Genomic DNA, 16,711 nt, shown 5'->3' on the forward strand with positions numbered 1-16,711 from the left:
GTCTGTGTTTGTGTTTAGAAGCTGCAATTTTTCCACTTATTGATCAATCTGAATCAACACTTCAATGATAGTGGTTTCTATTGATTTTTATTCGAGAGAAAAAAAAGAAAAGAAAACGAAAAAACAATATTAAAAATGAAAAGAAAATTTGTTAAAATTTTTTAAACAAAAAAATGAAAAATAAATATTCTGCTGCTAATCTGGGTCCAAAAACCAATTGGTCAATCCAGTCTAATCTATTCTGGTCATGAATTAATTATCACATCACATAGCATCATGATTTATCACTTGTTTTCATCATTTTGTTTGAGATTAATATGGAATGAGATTTGATTGTTTTTTTTTCAACATAAACAACAACACAACAATCTATGAAATACTACAACATTTGGGCCGAACATGATCAGTAGATTTCATTTTTGTTTTATCTTTATCATCATCATTACTGGTAATGATACGCATTCTGCCTGAAGAATTATTTTTCATCATCACACCATTTGTTGTTCCATTTGAATTTACATAATGATTTTGAGCGGATTTCTTTTCACCACGATAAAAATGACCTGAACCAACACTAACGCCCTTTGTTGTGTTGTTGGCAGTTTTTCTTTTCGCTGCTATTGGTGGTTCAATTTGTTTATTTTTATCTTTATCTTTATCATCATCAAAATTGGACCCTTGTTTTTGTTCCTGATTTTCATCACCATCATCATTATTGGATAACAACGTTGAATCACCTTTCATATCAGCCTGTGTACTATGATCAATCGATTTTTTATCATCCACAATCATCATTGAATTATTATTCATATCCGATGTTGATATAGCCTTGATTTTTGACGAGAAGATCAAAAAAAAATTATCATTTTAATGAATCCATGAAAAAAACATTGAATTTACCGTATCAAGTAGTTGGCTTTTAGTAAGTAGATTACCGTTTGATTGACAATCGTTATCACTTAATTCATGTTTACATAATGGACATAAATGTTCCGGATTTAAATCGGTTTGTATGGCAACATTAAATGATTCGGTTGGTGTCGTCATCGTCGTCGTCGCCGTTGTTGTTGTTGGTTGACCTGAAGAAAAGAATGAAAAAAACGACGAATTTGATGTTTGCTGTTGTTGTTGTTGTTGTGGACCAAAATCTGCTTGTGTCGATTTATCCATCAAACAACAGCTATCAGTTTCGATAGCTTGATCACAAGTTGCTAATTTTTGACCAAATTCTTCAAGATTTTGATCCACCTCTAAATCAAATACTTTCGCTGCGTTTGTTGTTGTTGTTGTGGTTGTTGGTGAACGTGGTCTCGATGTTGGCCGTGATGTTTGCCTCGATACCGATCGTGAACCTGGTTGTGATGATGAAAAACTGAATTTAAATCTTCCATCAATTTGATCACGTAATTTTTGTAATTCTTCAACAAATTCTGTTTCATCAATATTGTTTTTATCATCATTAATATTGTTCTGATATTGTGAATCATTAAGAAATAATTTCAAACGGGAACGTGTAAAATTTTCATTTTCAAATGCTGAAAATCCAGATGTCAATGATGCAATGCTGATTTGATCATCAAAATCATTATCATTATTATTATCCCAATCGGTTTGTGTACCACGTGAAACTTTATTAATGAAAGATTTCACCAATGATTGTAGTGATTGTTGTGGTATAAAACGTCCAGTGCCGCCAACAGTAGTATTTGTACCGGATGGCACACGCCTCAATGAACCGGAAAGCATTGTTGGTGGTGTTGGTGATGTGGATCGTGATGATCCAGTCCATCCATATGGTGAACTGGATAGCTGTGCCAGCAACGATTGACTTGGACTACGGCTAACCAAATTGGAATTTGTACCGCCGGCTAATAAATCAGTTTCTTCTTGTGCCACGGCATAGTTTATTGGCAAATCTGGTGAATGGAATCAAAAAAAAAGAAAAAAAAATTAGATTTAATAAAAAAAAATTGAAAATCAATCAAAATCGAACATTTAGCAAGAAATAGATTATTAACACTATTTGGCAATGATGATGACATGATAATAATGATTATTCATTTCAAATTTGTATTGCACATGATGTGGACAATATCACAAAAAAATAAGGCTCTACATGATCCATTTGAGAAATGATTGACAGATTTATATAATTTATTATTTTTTTTCAAATAAAAACAAAACAAAACATCACAATTTCCAGGTATTTGCATACATTTTGTAATTGTATAAATCTATTAATGTTAAAATGAAAATGCTAAACAAAAACAAGAAAAATATTGGAGCCAGTAAATTTTACGCAAGCGCATACTTTCAGAATCCAATCCAATTTTTTTTTATTATTTTATTATTTTGGAAACAAAACAAAAAAAAATTTAGCGTTTACGCCCAAAAAAAAAATTTTTTTTTTGCAGTAAAAAAACCAATAAAACTTACTTGAACCACTTGCTCTTCGTCTTGTTGTTGTTTCCATCATTGTAATTATTTCTGATGATAATGATTCAGTTTTTGTTTGCTGAAATGATTCATCAATTTGAATTGATCGATTAATATTGATTGGTTTTGTTGTTGTTGTTGTTGTGGTTGTTTTTGAATCGATTGCATTTAAATTCGCTTCAATAGATGGCAGCGACGTTTTTGTTGACCAAAACGGTGTTGATAGTTCCGTTTTTAGTCTTAATATTGGTTCAAGAACTTTTGGTTTGTCCAGTTTGATAAAGAAAAGAAATTTTTTAACAAAAAAAAAACAGAAAAAATTCAATTAACACCTTCTTGGCGTCTAGAAAGAGAAATACAAACACACAGAAAAAAATATCGAGATCTTTCAACGCTCTGTTGATCTTTATTTCAGCAAACAAACAAAAAAAAAATGACGCACACTGTGAACACTGTGAAGAGACTTGAAGATCAACACTCACACAGTATATAATAAAAGATTATGATTATTATGATGTTGATGACGACAAATGACGATCATGATGATGATGATGATTATTTTGAATTTTTTTTTCTTCTCATTTGAATATCAACAACAACAGCAACAACAACAACAACAGTTTATTATTTGCATAAAGATGCTGATGATATTTTGATGATGATTATCTTGATTTTCACTTTTTCATTAATTGAATGTGGATATCAATTCGTGTTAATTGTGAGTGAAAAGAAAAAAAAACCCAATGAAAAAAAACCGTACACACACACACACTGAAACACATCGAATGATACAAATTTGATAATGTCTTGATTTTTTTTTTTGTTTGAAACAAAACTCTGAATCCAAATGAAGATTTTAAATGCTTTTTTCAATGTTTCAATTCACTATTTGCTTGGCTTGGTATTCTGTACTTGTATGATCACATCATCCACAGAAATTGATTCCAGTTTGAATTTATGAATTTATTTTTTATTGAATAAAAAAAATTGCTGCCTGTTGAATGATTGATAGATTGTGTATGTGTGCCTGTTTTTTTTTCTGTTGTTTAAAAATATTCATCATCCTGAATGACAAACTTTTACGACTACCAAACATACACACACGAACAACACGGCAACATTAACACGCAAGGATTCGTTGTTCTATTTTTTTCCATCGTCGTCGTCGTGTATGTGTGTGTGTGGTTGACATTTGAATTTTGATTGGGATTTTTTTTTTTTAAAAATTAAGCTTTTTTTTGATTTGTCATTTCTGGATATGAAATTTTCAAAAATTTTTCGCCTTGTCTCTCTCTCTCGTTCTACGAATGTCATCACTAGAATTAAATAAGTTTTTTTATTATACCCGTTTGATAAAACAGAAAATCTGCAGGAAAAAAAACGGAACAAATTGTAATCATCACCGTTGAATGATGATAAATAAAAATGACTTGTTTACACAAAAAAAACAACAAAACGTGATTGGGAAAACAAATGAAAAAAATGCCGATTTTTTTTGCTTCGTAATTGTCAATTGTCGGTTCATAAACTGTTTCATTGTCATCATCATCGATATTTATCCATAGATTTGAATGTCATCTCAGTGTTATCTCATTTATTGAACACTAGATGACGCGCCACACGCTTGTCATCGCCAACAACAACAAAATTATCGATTTGAAAAAATTTTTTTTGGCGCCCATTTCAATTTCTTCTGATTTAATTCCGCGAAATGTTTCCATTTCAATACCAAGGAAATTTTAATGAAATTTTGAAACTTTTTTTTTTTGCTTCTCAAAATCGATTTCTGTTCCGATAAAAATCATTAAATGATGGATACAGTAATGAGAAAAATGAATGAAAGTGGTGGAAAAAAAATTCGACAGAAATTTTTTTTCATTTTTGTAATTTGATATTTGTCTATTCTTCGTTTTCTTTCCATTGTCAATGAGAAATTGTCAATAATATCTTTCAATGTGCCCTTGTCTCGTTGTCGTTGTCGTTGATAAAAAAAAATAATTCCCATTGTTCTGACCGAACATTTGTAATTTTGGCCAAAATACAACAACAAACTCGAACGATGAAAAAAAAAATTCTTATTCTTCCACCGATCTACATCATCATCATCAACATGGAGTGAATGATTATTAAAAAATCTCATTATATCATCGCACTACCTACACACTGTGAACTAGGGGCAGCCCGTTTTCTTCTGAAAAAAAAATTCTGGCAACTGAATGTAAAAAAAAAATCAGACTGTATTTTTCCACTGTTTCTTGGCTCGAAAACTATGATTTGAAAAATACAATGATCTAACATCTTATGTCTATTATACACTTATGTAAATATACTGATGGCAAATATACTTCATATTACGAATATATGAAAAAAAACTGTCAAAAAATTGAAAAATAAATTGATTGATAATTGATTTTTAATTTTATTCAATCAATAAATTAAGTAAATCACAAATCATGGAATAATGTGATAGTGAAACAGTCACGCATGATTTTCATTTTATTTCACAGATTCTATCAACAATATGCTATCTATAGATAAAAAAAACGGTTGCCAACTAGCGATTCTGAATTCTGTAGAGAAAGAGAGAAACCGAAAAAAAGTACCACTGCTGGCAATCCAATGAGATTCCAAGCCTATTTTTTGCGAAATAAAAAAGAAGCAGAGGCACACACACACAAACAGTGAATATTCTTTAAATTCTCTACACGAAACAAACGACCTTAACTTAACATTTGGTTCATCATTTAGTTGATCTAATGTTTGTGTGTGTATAATAGGTCTATTTGGTCTAATTTGGCGTGTTGGTAGCACTAACTTGCCCACATACACATAAACAGACATACACACCCATTGAACATGCGTTTATATGGTAGACAAGAATAAGAAAAAATTATATAAAAACCAAAATCAAGACTATTAAGATTTATCACATTCAATTTGTCCGTTGTCAACCGTGTATGCCTGTGTGCCTGTGTGTCAATTTAAATTCATTTTTTGTCAATTTTTTTTTCATTTGTTGAGAATTTAAAATTTAAAACTTCAAAAATGGTTGATCAAGCTGTCATCGATAAATTGGAAGCTGGCTTTCAAAAATTACAATCATCAGCTGAATGTCATTCATTGTTGAAAAAATATTTGACACGTAATGTATTGGATGCATGTAAAGGTCGTAAAACCGGCATGGGTGCAACATTGGTCGATGTTGTTCAATCAGGTAAATTAATTAATTACCCGATGAAATGAATCGCAATTTTATAATGTTAATGTGGCTGATTGACCGACACTACTGCAAAATAAAATATGACACATCCAATCTAACGAATGAAGGTGACCTTTTGTCATCATCATCGTGTTCATCATCATCATTTTTTTCTTCATAGAAAGACAAAAAAAAATCTAACAGTCGATAAATCAATATATTTGCGGTAGCAGTATTTTGTTTTTTTTTTTTTGTTTTCATTGGAAACAAAAAAAAAAATTTTTTTCTCTCTCACTTAATGATTGTTAATCACGCAAATAATGAACATGTTAATTTTTTTTTCGACCCCACTGCTAATTGTGTGCAATGTCAATCACAATCAATAATCTAAAAAAAAATTCAAATTTGATTCACTAGTAGTAGTAGTAGTAGTAGCAATTTTAAAAATTTCGATGAATGAAAATCGATTATGTTTAAACTGTATCATCAATCGATGCGATTGCGCAGAATTTTCTTATCCCGATTTATGATGCTAAAAATAATCCACTTTCGTTTCGTTTTATTTATTACTGTTTTGGCGCTGTGTGATAGGTTTCGAAAATTTAGACAGTGGTGTTGGACTCTATGCACCGGATGCTGAATCGTATACTTTATTCAAAGAATTATTCGATCCAGTCATTGAAGATTATCATAAAGGTTTCAAACCAACGGATAAACATCCACAAACAGATTTTGGTGATGTTAACACTTTGTGTAATGTGGATCCAAATAATGAATTTGTCATTTCAACACGTGTACGTTGTGGCCGATCATTGCAAGGTTATCCATTTAATCCATGCTTGACCGAAGCTGTAAGTTAATTGATTGATTGATTAAATTGTTGATGATGACAATTCACTGTTCTGTTTATTCTGTAGCAATACAAAGAAATGGAAGAAAAAGTTAAAGGCCAATTGAATAGCTTTGAAGGTGAATTAAAAGGAACGTATTATCCATTATTGGGAATGGATAAAGCAACACAACAACAATTGATCGATGATCATTTCTTGTTCAAGGAAGGTGATCGATTCTTACAGGCTGCAAATGCATGTCGTTTCTGGCCAGTTGGTCGTGGTATTTTCCACAATGATAATAAAACATTTTTGATCTGGGTCAATGAAGAAGGTATGAAACAAAAAAAAATCTGAACTAAATTGAATGACTGATTTCATTTCATTTTTTTTAGATCATTTGCGTATTATTTCAATGCAAAAAGGTGGTGATTTGAAACAGGTGTTCAGCCGATTGATTAATGTAAGTGAAAATTGAATTTTTTTTTGTGAATCTCATTACACTGGGTTTTAATCATGAATAATATTTTTTTCATTTAGGGCGTCAATCATATTGAAAAGAAATTGCCATTCTCAAGAGATGATCGTCTTGGTTTTCTTACATTTTGTCCAACTAATTTGGGTACCACTATTCGTGCATCGGTACATATTAAATTGCCAAAATTGGCTGCTGATCGCAAAAAATTGGAAGAAGTTGCCGGTAAATATAATCTACAAGTACGTGGTACTGCCGGTGAACACACCGAAAGTGTTGGCGGTGTTTACGATATCAGTAATAAACGTCGTATGGGTCTTACTGAATATCAGGCCGTCAAAGAGATGCAAGATGGTATTCTTGAATTGATTAAAATTGAAAAATCTATGTAAATCCAATCAAGAAAAATGGCAAAATTTCACCAGAATTTAAATCAACAAGAAAAAATTCGAATATTTAAAATTTTAAAACTGGATGAGATTTCATAGCCACACCAAAAAAATTCGAGTCACACCCACCAAACATTGGCATATATTTTTCCTCACAATTTTACCAAAAAAAAAAAATTCAAGCAAAAATTATTTTAGCAAGTTTTTTTTGTCTGTTGTTTAAACTGCCAAAAATCAATGTAATGGATTAATTTGAATTAAAAAAAAAATAAAAAGTTATGAAAAGAAAAAAAATGATAAATTCTCAGACATCAAAGGGTTAAAAATATTTTTTTTTTTTTGCTAATAAAACTGAGTCCAAAACAACGACGACGGCAACAAAAAATATTATTAAAAGATGAATTATGCTGTTAACGTCATCAATTTTTTTTCACCATTTGTTTGTCACCGATGGTTTTCTATAAATAAAATGTTTTTTTCACATTCAAACATTTTATTATTCACTTGGAGATAATAAAATTAAAAAAAAATGATGATGATAATTGATCTAGTGCAGAGATGAAAGATTTTGTTGTGTTGCCAAAAAAAAAATTTCTTCTTTTTTTCTTAATTTCTTCCTGCATCTCTCAATTTACAATACATATGGCAAATCATCTTCTTCAAGGCTTCAGAAATTTTGAAATTGAATTTTTTTGAATTTATTTGATCAGTTTTCATCATCATCATTATTCTGGATCCATAAAGTTTCAACACAATGGCCATAATGTAAAATCAAGAATGCACATGTAATGGCTAATGGATAATAATAATAAAATTCTGTTCCACATTCTTTCTCAGGGCGTCATCATTCAATGTTATCGTCATTATCATTATTATCATGCTTACCATTAAAAAAAAAGAATTGTATCATCGTCATCATCATCATCATGAACACAATTCTTTCGTGTTTGTCTTTGGAAGCTAATCTATTATTAGTGACATTTTGAGCTAGAATTTCACTGGTTTACAAACCTACATTCAGAGAGGCAAAGGGGAGAACAAAAAAAAAAAATGCAAGAAAACAGCATTTTCGTCACATAACTGGGAACTTTTTGTTTTGTTACGGACGAAAGAAAGCTTTTTTTGCGGTTTTTGTTTTTTTTATTATTATTATTCTAGCAAATGATCAACAGTTGATAATTCTTTGATCAATGGCGGCTGGTATGTATTATATTGATTTGTTTGTTTCACCGTATTAAAAATCACATCATCATTTTGTAATTTAATAACCGTAGCAAATACAACGATGATTCGTGTACCATATGCAATTAATTGTAGCCTATGTGGCTGTAATGGTGCTTCCGTACGATGTTCAAAATGTAATTCAATGGCATTCTGTATTGGTTGTGATGATATGTATCATAGACATCCAAAACGACGTACCCATCTACGACAAGCTGTTGCATTGGAATATGTATGATTTTGAATTTTTTTTTGTGCCACGAAAATTTTTAAAAATTTTTTTTTCTCTGCAGATACAATTATTGGAAAAATCAAAACAACAAGAACAAAAATCATTGCCACAACCACCACAACAACAATCGATGAATAAATGTGAAACAACAAATTCTCTATATCCATGGCGTATAACACGAACATTACCACGAAATCCGGATAGTCTTTGGGAAGATTATGGTAATGGTCATCCATCCAAAATGCCAATACCACCACCAAGACGAAAGAAAAAAAATTTATTCATTTCCGGTATAAAAGATACGCTTAAAAAATGGGTAAATCAACCTGTTCAATCAACATGTGAACAACAACAACAATCTCATAATTATCAGCCAAATGGACATCGAATGTCCACACCGAATTCATCATCATCATCATCATCATCATCAGCATTTCGTCCATTACCACAAACACCGGCTACTGATGAATTGTATGCAAATATGCGTAAACATTCATTACAACCACAGCAACAGCAACAGCAGCAGCCACCTGTAAATATTCGAATGTTGAAAACTCGACAATTTGCAACGACAAGTACAATTGATCTATCGAATAGTGGTAATGGTCATAATCATAATGTGGAAAAACTAACAAAAAGATCAAGTTTACCACGTAAAAATTTTTCATATCAAGATTTAGAATTTTTTGGTGCAGAAAATCAACAACGAGAAAGTTCCATATTCTCGTGTAATCATCATCATCACCATAGCCATCATGGTGGTTCAACACAATCATTGTATCCGAGTTGTCCGATGAATCATTGTTCTCCATCATCAATTCAATGTAATCATTGTTCTCATCATCAGCCAAATCTCTGTTACGGTTGTAACAGCTGTTGTAATCATCGATGGTCCACAAATTCAATGGAAGAATTGCGAAGAAATTCCAATCATCATGACGTCGACGACGACAACGACGACGATGGTGATTTTGAAACAGATGATGAAGATGATATGATGATAATGAGAATGGTTAATAATGATGATGGTCGTTTATCATCGATTGGATTAAGTCGTGAAACTAAAAATCGTATACGAAGAGCTCGGATGAAACGTTCACAATCAACATATACTATGTATGGTGTTGGTAATCATAATTATGACGATGATGAACAACAACAACAACAACAATTTCCAACAGAGTTGCGGCATAATAATATTGGTTATTCAAATCGTTCGCCATCGATAATACGAGCTAATAAATTTCCTACATCATCATCGCCAACACCATCATTGAAATCAGTTAAAAGTTTTTCCGATCGTTATCGTTATTCGGATTCAATTTCAGATTCAAGTTCAAGTTCACAATCTAGAAATAAAGTGAATCCAATTGCCAAAACAAATATTGATGCTAAAATCTCACCAAATGATGATGAAGAAGAAGAATTGGTCACTGAATCTGGACAATGGTCATGTCGATTCTGTACATTCGTAAATGATTCTGGCCGTAATGTTTGTGAAATTTGTTGTAAAACAAGAATATCTTCAAATTCCGAACAAATTCATTCGAATAAACAAAAAGTATCATTAGTGATGAATGAAAAAACAACCAACTCATCAACAACAGAAACGGAAATTCAGAAACAACGTGATCATCAGCAGCCACCACCACCACCACCAACAAAAACCCAGGAACAAGAAATCATTTTTGATGAATCATTTGTACGTGAACAAATTGAAATTGAAAAAGAATTACAGAAACGAAAAGAAAATGAATTAAAAGTGGTCGAAGAAAATAAAAAATTGGAAATAAATGATCAAGATTTATCTGCAAGTAAAAAATCGAATGAAAACGAATCGACAAACACGAATCAATCAATAACAGCTGATGAAAACGAATGTAAAGAATTAGATAATCATGAAAAAATAGTGGCAAAAATGATTGAAGAAAAAATTTCCGAACAATTTGGTAAATTGAAATTAACGCCACCGGCAGCCACTGTACCAGTGGATAATAATCAAAATGTTTCACCAATCAATAATTCGACGACTACGATGGCGATGATGAACGTACCGATTTCAAATGCAAATCCGTGCACTGCATCGATGATGGTACCACCAAATTTTAGTCAAAATAATTCAATACAGAATAATCCACAACAATTTTATCCAATGAATAATCAATGGTCAAATAATTCGACACCATTACCGAATTTCAATATGAACAATGGTGGTGGTTTCATTCATCCGAGAACACCATCATCAAGTAGTAGTAATTCAACGGCCAGTATGTTTGGCTATAATGGCTTGAATAATTATCCTCAACCGATAATCAATCCAATGATGGTGATGGATCATCCTCAATCATCTTTCAATCATCATCAACAGGTATCTAATGATAATTGGTTTTCCAATTTTAAATTCTTTTTGTTTCACATTCTATATAGAATCCAGATTCATGTTCACAAATCAGTATGAATCGATTTTCAAGTTTCGACGATCTACAATCACTTAGTAGCGTGACAAGTTCGTCATTATTTTATCCGGATTCAAATTTATGTTGCACTACCAAACAAAAACAACAGCAACATAAATCAATGATTAATTCTAGTAGACAAATGATACAAACACTTCGTGAAGCAGAGAAAAAAGGCTATACAGCCGATGATCTTGAAGCAGCCATACAATTTTCTCCAGTTTCACCATTGGAATGGTTGGAAAAAAATTGGAAAAATCTCTATGAAACCGTAATGACAATGTCAAATAATCAGATTGTCGAATTAGAACGTACGAATGGAAATAAGATGCCGAATTTCATAATGATAACTGAAAAAGATGCTAAAACTGCATTGCGTTTATGTAAAGGAAATTTATGGCAATCGATAGAGAAATGTGTTCAAAGACATCGAGAGAATAAATTGTTTAATAATGACACCGCCAACAACAACAATGTTATCAATAAAAATCTACCATCGAAAAGTGAATTTTTTGCAATGAAAGTAACAGGATTAGGATCTGGTCGAGCAAATAATGATGCAAATCATGTGCTGATTGATAATGAAGATAATGATGATGGAAATGAATTTCAAAAATCATTTGCCAATGAAACGCAAGAATTTAATTATTCAGAACATTCAAAATTACCAATGGAAGAATTTCTTGCATCACAAGAATCAATGATGGATAGAAATGAATTATTAGATTTTTATCTACAAAATATTAAAAAATCAAAAAATCTGGATTATAATGAACTTGAAACATTGATAATGAATTGGCAACAGGAAAAAGCATCGTTTGATCGTGAACGTCAACAGTCCAGGATAAGGGAAAAAGAACGTGAAAAAATGCAGAAAATAATTGATGTACAAAAACGTATAAGTGGTGGTAGTGGTGGTGGTTATTTATCCGATGGTACCACCACTGAAGAAGAATTGGATAGAGAAGTTGCACGTGTTTTTCAGAATCGACGACTATCACAATCTATGATGGAAACAATTGATTCAGATCGTACACCAACATTTACACAAGAAATGGATCTATTTACAATGTCTTCACCGGGAACAAGTGGAATTCAAAATATTCGGCCACAATCACAGATAAAACAAAGAATTGAATCAAAATTGAATGAATTTGCAGCAAAACATTCTGGAACAGCAACAACATTATCTAGTCGAACAAATAGCATTATTTCAACGAATGATGATGAAAATATTACGACGCCTATTCAACAGCTTCAGCAACAAGTTGAATTGTCACCCATTTCAATTTCGGATAATTCTGATGAAAATTTCATTGATGCCGTCGCAGAAATTGTTGAATCATCAACATCACCTTCATCATCGGCTAAATCTACGGAAAAAATCGTCAACACACCAAAACCGTTGAAAGCACAGATTGTTGTGGACGAAATTTTCAATTTTATGGCTAAAACACAACAATTATCTAATGTTTGTGAAAAACACCAGACTGGAATAGCTGTCGTTAAAATAGCACCAGCCAAAGCTTTGGATCAAATTATTACCACTAATCAAAATGATTTGAAAATCATATCCAGTGTCAAACACACCAATGCCTGTGTGCCAATGTCAACAGGTGAACCAATTGTTATAAAACCACCACCACCAGTAACGAAATCGAATCCGGTTGAAACCACGACGTCATCATTATCGATAAAGGTAATTGTATTTTTGGATTTTGTATTTTTTAGAGTTTAATTGTCTATAGTTGTTATTGCTGTTTTGATTGAAACGCATAGGAACAATTAAAAATAAAAAAGATTAGATTATCGTCATCAAAATCTTTGAGCTTGACGGAATTATCATCATCATCATCATCATCATTCACTATGGATAATCAAGAAAACGCCAATTGTATACCACACGAGCCTGTATTTAGTAAATGTCGTGGTTGTGATAAACTGCAACGTGCATATCTAATGATGAATTCGGAAACAAATTTATCTAGATTAATTTATGATGATGATGTTAATGAACAAAACAAACACCAGCAGCAACAGAATCAAACAAAACGTATTAAAATTAAATTAACACCAAAACAGCGGCAACAAATCAAAGAAGAAATGACGAAAAATGTGTTTAAATTACATAAATCTGAGAGTATTGAATCATATCTAGCAGCTAATAATAATTATGATGATGACGAGAAACTAAGAAAAGAAGGTGCAAGGAAATTTCTTGTTAAAAAATTGCAAAAATCAATAGAATCATTGAATTCAAAGACAATAAAAATGAATAATGATGATGATGATGATGATAATCTCATTGTTAGCTTTCGATTTTCATTGATTGATTGTTGAATAAATTCATAAAAAAAAACAATTCACCATTGTTGATTGATTTTTTATTGATTAATTTGTTTAGCAACCAATAACGGGACCATCATCGTCATTGTCCTTGATTGGAAAATCACCAGTAGATGATCAATATTCCTATGAATTTCAATGGGCACGAACCGAATTGGAATGTGAATTATGTACGACAATTATGCCGATACAGGATATTGTCGTTATGATTGCTTGTACACATTATGCATGTCGTGATTGTATGAAAAATTATCTTACCATTCAGATACGTGAACGGCAACGTTTAGTTATTACCTGTCCATTTTGTAATGAACCAGATATTAGTGCCGATCAAGATGAACAAGTTTTTGAATATCTTGCCATATTTGATCCATTCATAAGGCATATAATTGATGCTGATATTTATGAATTATTTCAACGTAAAATGCGTGATCGTGCCCTAATGCGTGATCCAAATTTTATGTGGTGCGTAAAGGTATGTATGCATGCATAATGATTGAAAGATTTGAATATTTGACACTTGATTAATTCATATTTACATCACCAGTGTTCATCAGGTTTTATTGTACCGAATCCAAAAGCATTGACAGTAATCTGTCCAGATTGTCGTAATGCATTCTGTCGTCAATGTAAAAAACAATGGAAAAATCAACATCTAAATCTATCGTGTGAACAATTTGCACGATGGGAAAACGAACATGATATTGATTATGCTGAACAATTGTTGAATAAACATCTGGAAGAATTTGGAATCGGTTTGCTTCATTTCACATATATTGTTGATAATCATTTCATTTTTTCCAATTATAATCCATCTAGAATGTCCAAATTGTCATTTTCGTTATCAATTGGCCAAAGGTGGCTGTATGCATTTTCGTTGTACACAATGTTCATTTGATTTTTGCGGTGGCTGTTATCGTCCATTTAAATTGGGTAGTGTAAGTGAAAATTTTTCCTGTTTTTTTTTTAAATTAAAAATTCTTTTCCTTCAAATGTTTTTATAGAGATGTTTTCGTGCTAAACTATGTGAACGGCTTGGCCTTCATGCACATCATCCAAGAAATTGTCTATTCTATCTTCGTGATAAAGATATTGGCGATCTACAAAAATTACTTAATGTATGAGTCTGTGTGTGTGGGAAAATATGATTTTCATTAATTAATTAATTGAAATTGATAGCAAAATAACATTGAATACAAGACCAATGATGGTGATGTCGACCATGGTGCTAATAATAATAATAATAATAATAAAACGACAACTATGACAATTTCAATATCACGATGTCAAGTAATGGAACAGAAAGAGGTGAATTTTGTTATGAAAGATAAACCATGTAATCGTTTTGTTGAAATGGCTGGCCTTTGCAAGTGAGTTTTTTTTTCTTTGCTGATTTATTTCCAGAAAAAAAATGAATTAAATTTTTTTTTATTCTCACTAATCAAGATTACACTATAAAGAATATCTTGGAAATTTAATCTATCGTAATCAAATTGATCCGATTCCAATTCTAACTGAAAGTGAATTAGAATTAACATTGAAAAGAGAAAATATTCGTATTCCATCAAAAATTCGTGGCGAAGATTACATTGGAAAAATTGAAAGAGGTTTGGTTTTTTTTTTAATTGATTTGCTAAAAATAATGTAATTTTTTATTTCTATTTTTCTCTCACATGATAGTTGATTCGGGAAAAAATTCCATTAGAATCAAAATAGCGATCAATTTTTTGTTAAAAGATTAATATACGATAAAACATTAATGAAATAATTAAAACCAAAATGGTTGAATAACTAATAATTGGATAATTGATTGTAAATGCTGATGAAACGATGCTTTCCACATTATTCGATGGTTCATGTTGTGGTTCTTCTACATCCGATGAATTTTCATTTCCTTGATCTTCCGACGGATTTTCATTGCCATTACCACCACCACTATCACTACCGTTATCATCTCCATTTTCGACATCTTCAACACCACCATCATCACCGCTTTCTCCTTCATTATCTTCCTCCTGTGATGAATAAAAATATGCATACAAAATTGGATTGATGTAAAAAAACAAATTCACTGCATATCAATCATACATACGCCATCAGCAGCAGCACCACCAACAGTTATGCCTAATGGAATTTTATCCGAATCAATATGAAGCCAAAAATGTTTTGCATCAATAGCGACAGTAGATAGAAATAAAATTTCATTGTTCATTGTTGAATCAGCTGGAAACCAAAATGCAGATACACGTTTTTTTGGACTACTATTCGAATGTGTCCATGTATTCTTGTATTATTATTCACAAATCAAAATGAGAGAGAAAAAAAAATACGAATGATTGATTCTTTGATGATAAAATGATTCTGTACTTACATTTCCTTCCATATTATTTTCATTACAAGTAAATGAACGTGTTTGATTTGAATCTATTGGTACGAATGTACCGTCGGCAATCATTTCTGGATTATTAGCCATACGTGCTTGAACAATAAAACCACGAAATACTTGATGATCATTATGGGAATGAATTTCCACATGAATGAATTCTTCTTCATTCATATATGGATAAAGGGTAACATTGAATAGAAATGGATTCGTTGATTTTGGCTGCGATTGAATATTGTTTCCATGTCTTGGTTTCAACGTTATACATGATTCAATTGGTGCACCATTACGACGACCATTTACAAATAACGAATCATTATTTGAGAATAGAATTATTAAACATAATATCAAAGCACACTTAAGCGGTATTACACGATGATAAAACATGATTCTAGATATATCGATATCTTAAAAATGAACCAAAAAAAAAAATCAGATAAATCGTTGTCGATGAAAGTCCGCCATCCATCTACTATAGTGAAACTAATCTGAATATATGAAAATGAAGCACAATTTATTTGTTGTTTTTTTCATGAATCACCAAAAAATCATTTGTCATTGGCCGTCATAGATTATAAACAAGCAAAACGTTTATTTATTTATTTATTTTACTAATTAGACATCAACGTTTCCTTTTCTTTTGATTTTTCGTTTGTTTCAACAACAACAAAAGCAAAAATTTCAATGTTTAAAAAAAACATTCAAAATGATTATTTTCATTATTGCAAGGAAATAATCAATATT

General features: G+C 31.3%; 4 protein-coding genes across 6 annotated transcripts; 2 read left to right on the forward strand and 2 right to left on the reverse strand.

The window, feature by feature from the left end:
- Nucleotides 1–60: 60 nt before the first annotated feature.
- On the reverse strand, nt 61–3,440 carry LOC124498616 (uncharacterized). 2 transcript variants are annotated; one of them, XM_047062405.2, is made up of 3 exons: nt 2,437–3,440; nt 901–1,916; nt 61–828 (listed from the first exon to the last, which is right to left on the reverse strand). In XM_047062405.2, exons 1-3 carry the CDS (start codon nt 2,474–2,476, stop codon nt 370–372), a joined length of 1,515 nt encoding a protein of 504 aa, XP_046918361.1. In that variant the 5' UTR covers nt 2,477–3,440; the 3' UTR covers nt 61–369. The 2 variants fall into 2 exon arrangements, with proteins under 2 accessions (XP_046918361.1, XP_046918360.1); XM_047062404.2 differs by lacking the exon at nt 2,437–3,440 and adding an exon at nt 1,994–2,227.
- Nucleotides 3,441–5,217: 1,777 nt separating this feature from the next.
- LOC124498552 (Arginine kinase 1) lies at nt 5,218–7,623 on the forward strand. Its single transcript, XM_047062319.2, has 5 exons — nt 5,218–5,650; nt 6,227–6,486; nt 6,553–6,799; nt 6,861–6,928; nt 7,006–7,623. The coding sequence occupies exons 1-5, from the start codon at nt 5,482–5,484 to the stop codon at nt 7,330–7,332; spliced, it is 1,071 nt and encodes a 356-aa protein (XP_046918275.1). The 5' UTR covers nt 5,218–5,481; the 3' UTR covers nt 7,333–7,623.
- Nucleotides 7,624–7,856: 233 nt separating this feature from the next.
- LUBEL (Linear Ubiquitin E3 ligase) lies at nt 7,857–15,378 on the forward strand. 2 transcript variants are annotated; one of them, XM_075729379.1, is made up of 11 exons: nt 7,857–8,529; nt 8,604–8,782; nt 8,844–11,150; nt 11,210–12,937; nt 13,643–14,059; nt 14,132–14,339; nt 14,404–14,522; nt 14,589–14,702; nt 14,764–14,954; nt 15,031–15,191; nt 15,265–15,378. In XM_075729379.1, exons 1-11 carry the CDS (start codon nt 8,520–8,522, stop codon nt 15,324–15,326), a joined length of 5,496 nt encoding a protein of 1,831 aa, XP_075585494.1. In that variant the 5' UTR covers nt 7,857–8,519; the 3' UTR covers nt 15,327–15,378. The 2 variants fall into 2 exon arrangements, with proteins under 2 accessions (XP_075585494.1, XP_075585495.1); XM_075729380.1 differs by lacking the exons at nt 13,643–14,059; nt 14,132–14,339; nt 14,404–14,522; ... (2 more) ...; nt 15,031–15,191; nt 15,265–15,378 and adding an exon at nt 13,018–13,597.
- On the reverse strand, nt 15,315–16,561 carry LOC124498241 (ferric-chelate reductase 1). The gene is made up of 3 exons (XM_047061966.2): nt 15,956–16,561; nt 15,677–15,868; nt 15,315–15,599 (listed from the first exon to the last, which is right to left on the reverse strand). Exons 1-3 carry the CDS (start codon nt 16,352–16,354, stop codon nt 15,315–15,317), a joined length of 876 nt encoding a protein of 291 aa, XP_046917922.2. The 5' UTR covers nt 16,355–16,561.
- Between the last annotated feature and the right edge of the window lie 150 nt (nt 16,562–16,711).

This window comes from Dermatophagoides farinae, chromosome 3, assembly GCF_024713945.1.
Source record: "Dermatophagoides farinae isolate YC_2012a chromosome 3, ASM2471394v1, whole genome shotgun sequence".
Classification (NCBI taxonomy): Eukaryota; Metazoa; Arthropoda; class Arachnida; order Sarcoptiformes; family Pyroglyphidae; genus Dermatophagoides; species Dermatophagoides farinae.

Bases quoted from the DNA above. Each gene is read 5' to 3' on its own strand.
- LOC124498616 (XM_047062404.2), bottom strand. From the start codon at position 2,042: ATGTCATCATCATTGCCAAATAGTGTTAATAATCTATTTCTTGCTAAA. The intron at 1,917-1,993 runs GTTCGATTTTGA...TCCATTCACCAG, and splicing joins TAATCTATTTCTTGCTAAAT to ATTTGCCAATAAACTATGCC. The intron at 829-900 runs GTAAATTCAATG...TCAAAAATCAAG, and splicing joins AAAGCCAACTACTTGATACG to GCTATATCAACATCGGATAT.
- LOC124498552 (XM_047062319.2), top strand. From the start codon at position 5,482: ATGGTTGATCAAGCTGTCATCGATAAATTGGAAGCTGGCTTTCAAAAA. The intron at 6,487-6,552 runs GTAAGTTAATTG...TTTATTCTGTAG, and splicing joins ATCCATGCTTGACCGAAGCT to CAATACAAAGAAATGGAAGA. The intron at 6,800-6,860 runs GTATGAAACAAA...CATTTTTTTTAG, and splicing joins GATCTGGGTCAATGAAGAAG to ATCATTTGCGTATTATTTCA.
- LUBEL (XM_075729379.1), top strand. The intron at 14,060-14,131 runs GTATGTATGCAT...TTACATCACCAG, and splicing joins ATTTTATGTGGTGCGTAAAG to TGTTCATCAGGTTTTATTGT. The intron at 14,703-14,763 runs GTATGAGTCTGT...TGAAATTGATAG, and splicing joins ATCTACAAAAATTACTTAAT to CAAAATAACATTGAATACAA.
- LOC124498241 (XM_047061966.2), bottom strand. From the start codon at position 16,354: ATGTTTTATCATCGTGTAATACCGCTTAAGTGTGCTTTGATATTATGT. The intron at 15,869-15,955 runs GTAAGTACAGAA...TAATAATACAAG, and splicing joins AAAATAATATGGAAGGAAAT to AATACATGGACACATTCGAA. The intron at 15,600-15,676 runs GTATGTATGATT...TATTCATCACAG, and splicing joins GTGGTGCTGCTGCTGATGGC to GAGGAAGATAATGAAGGAGA.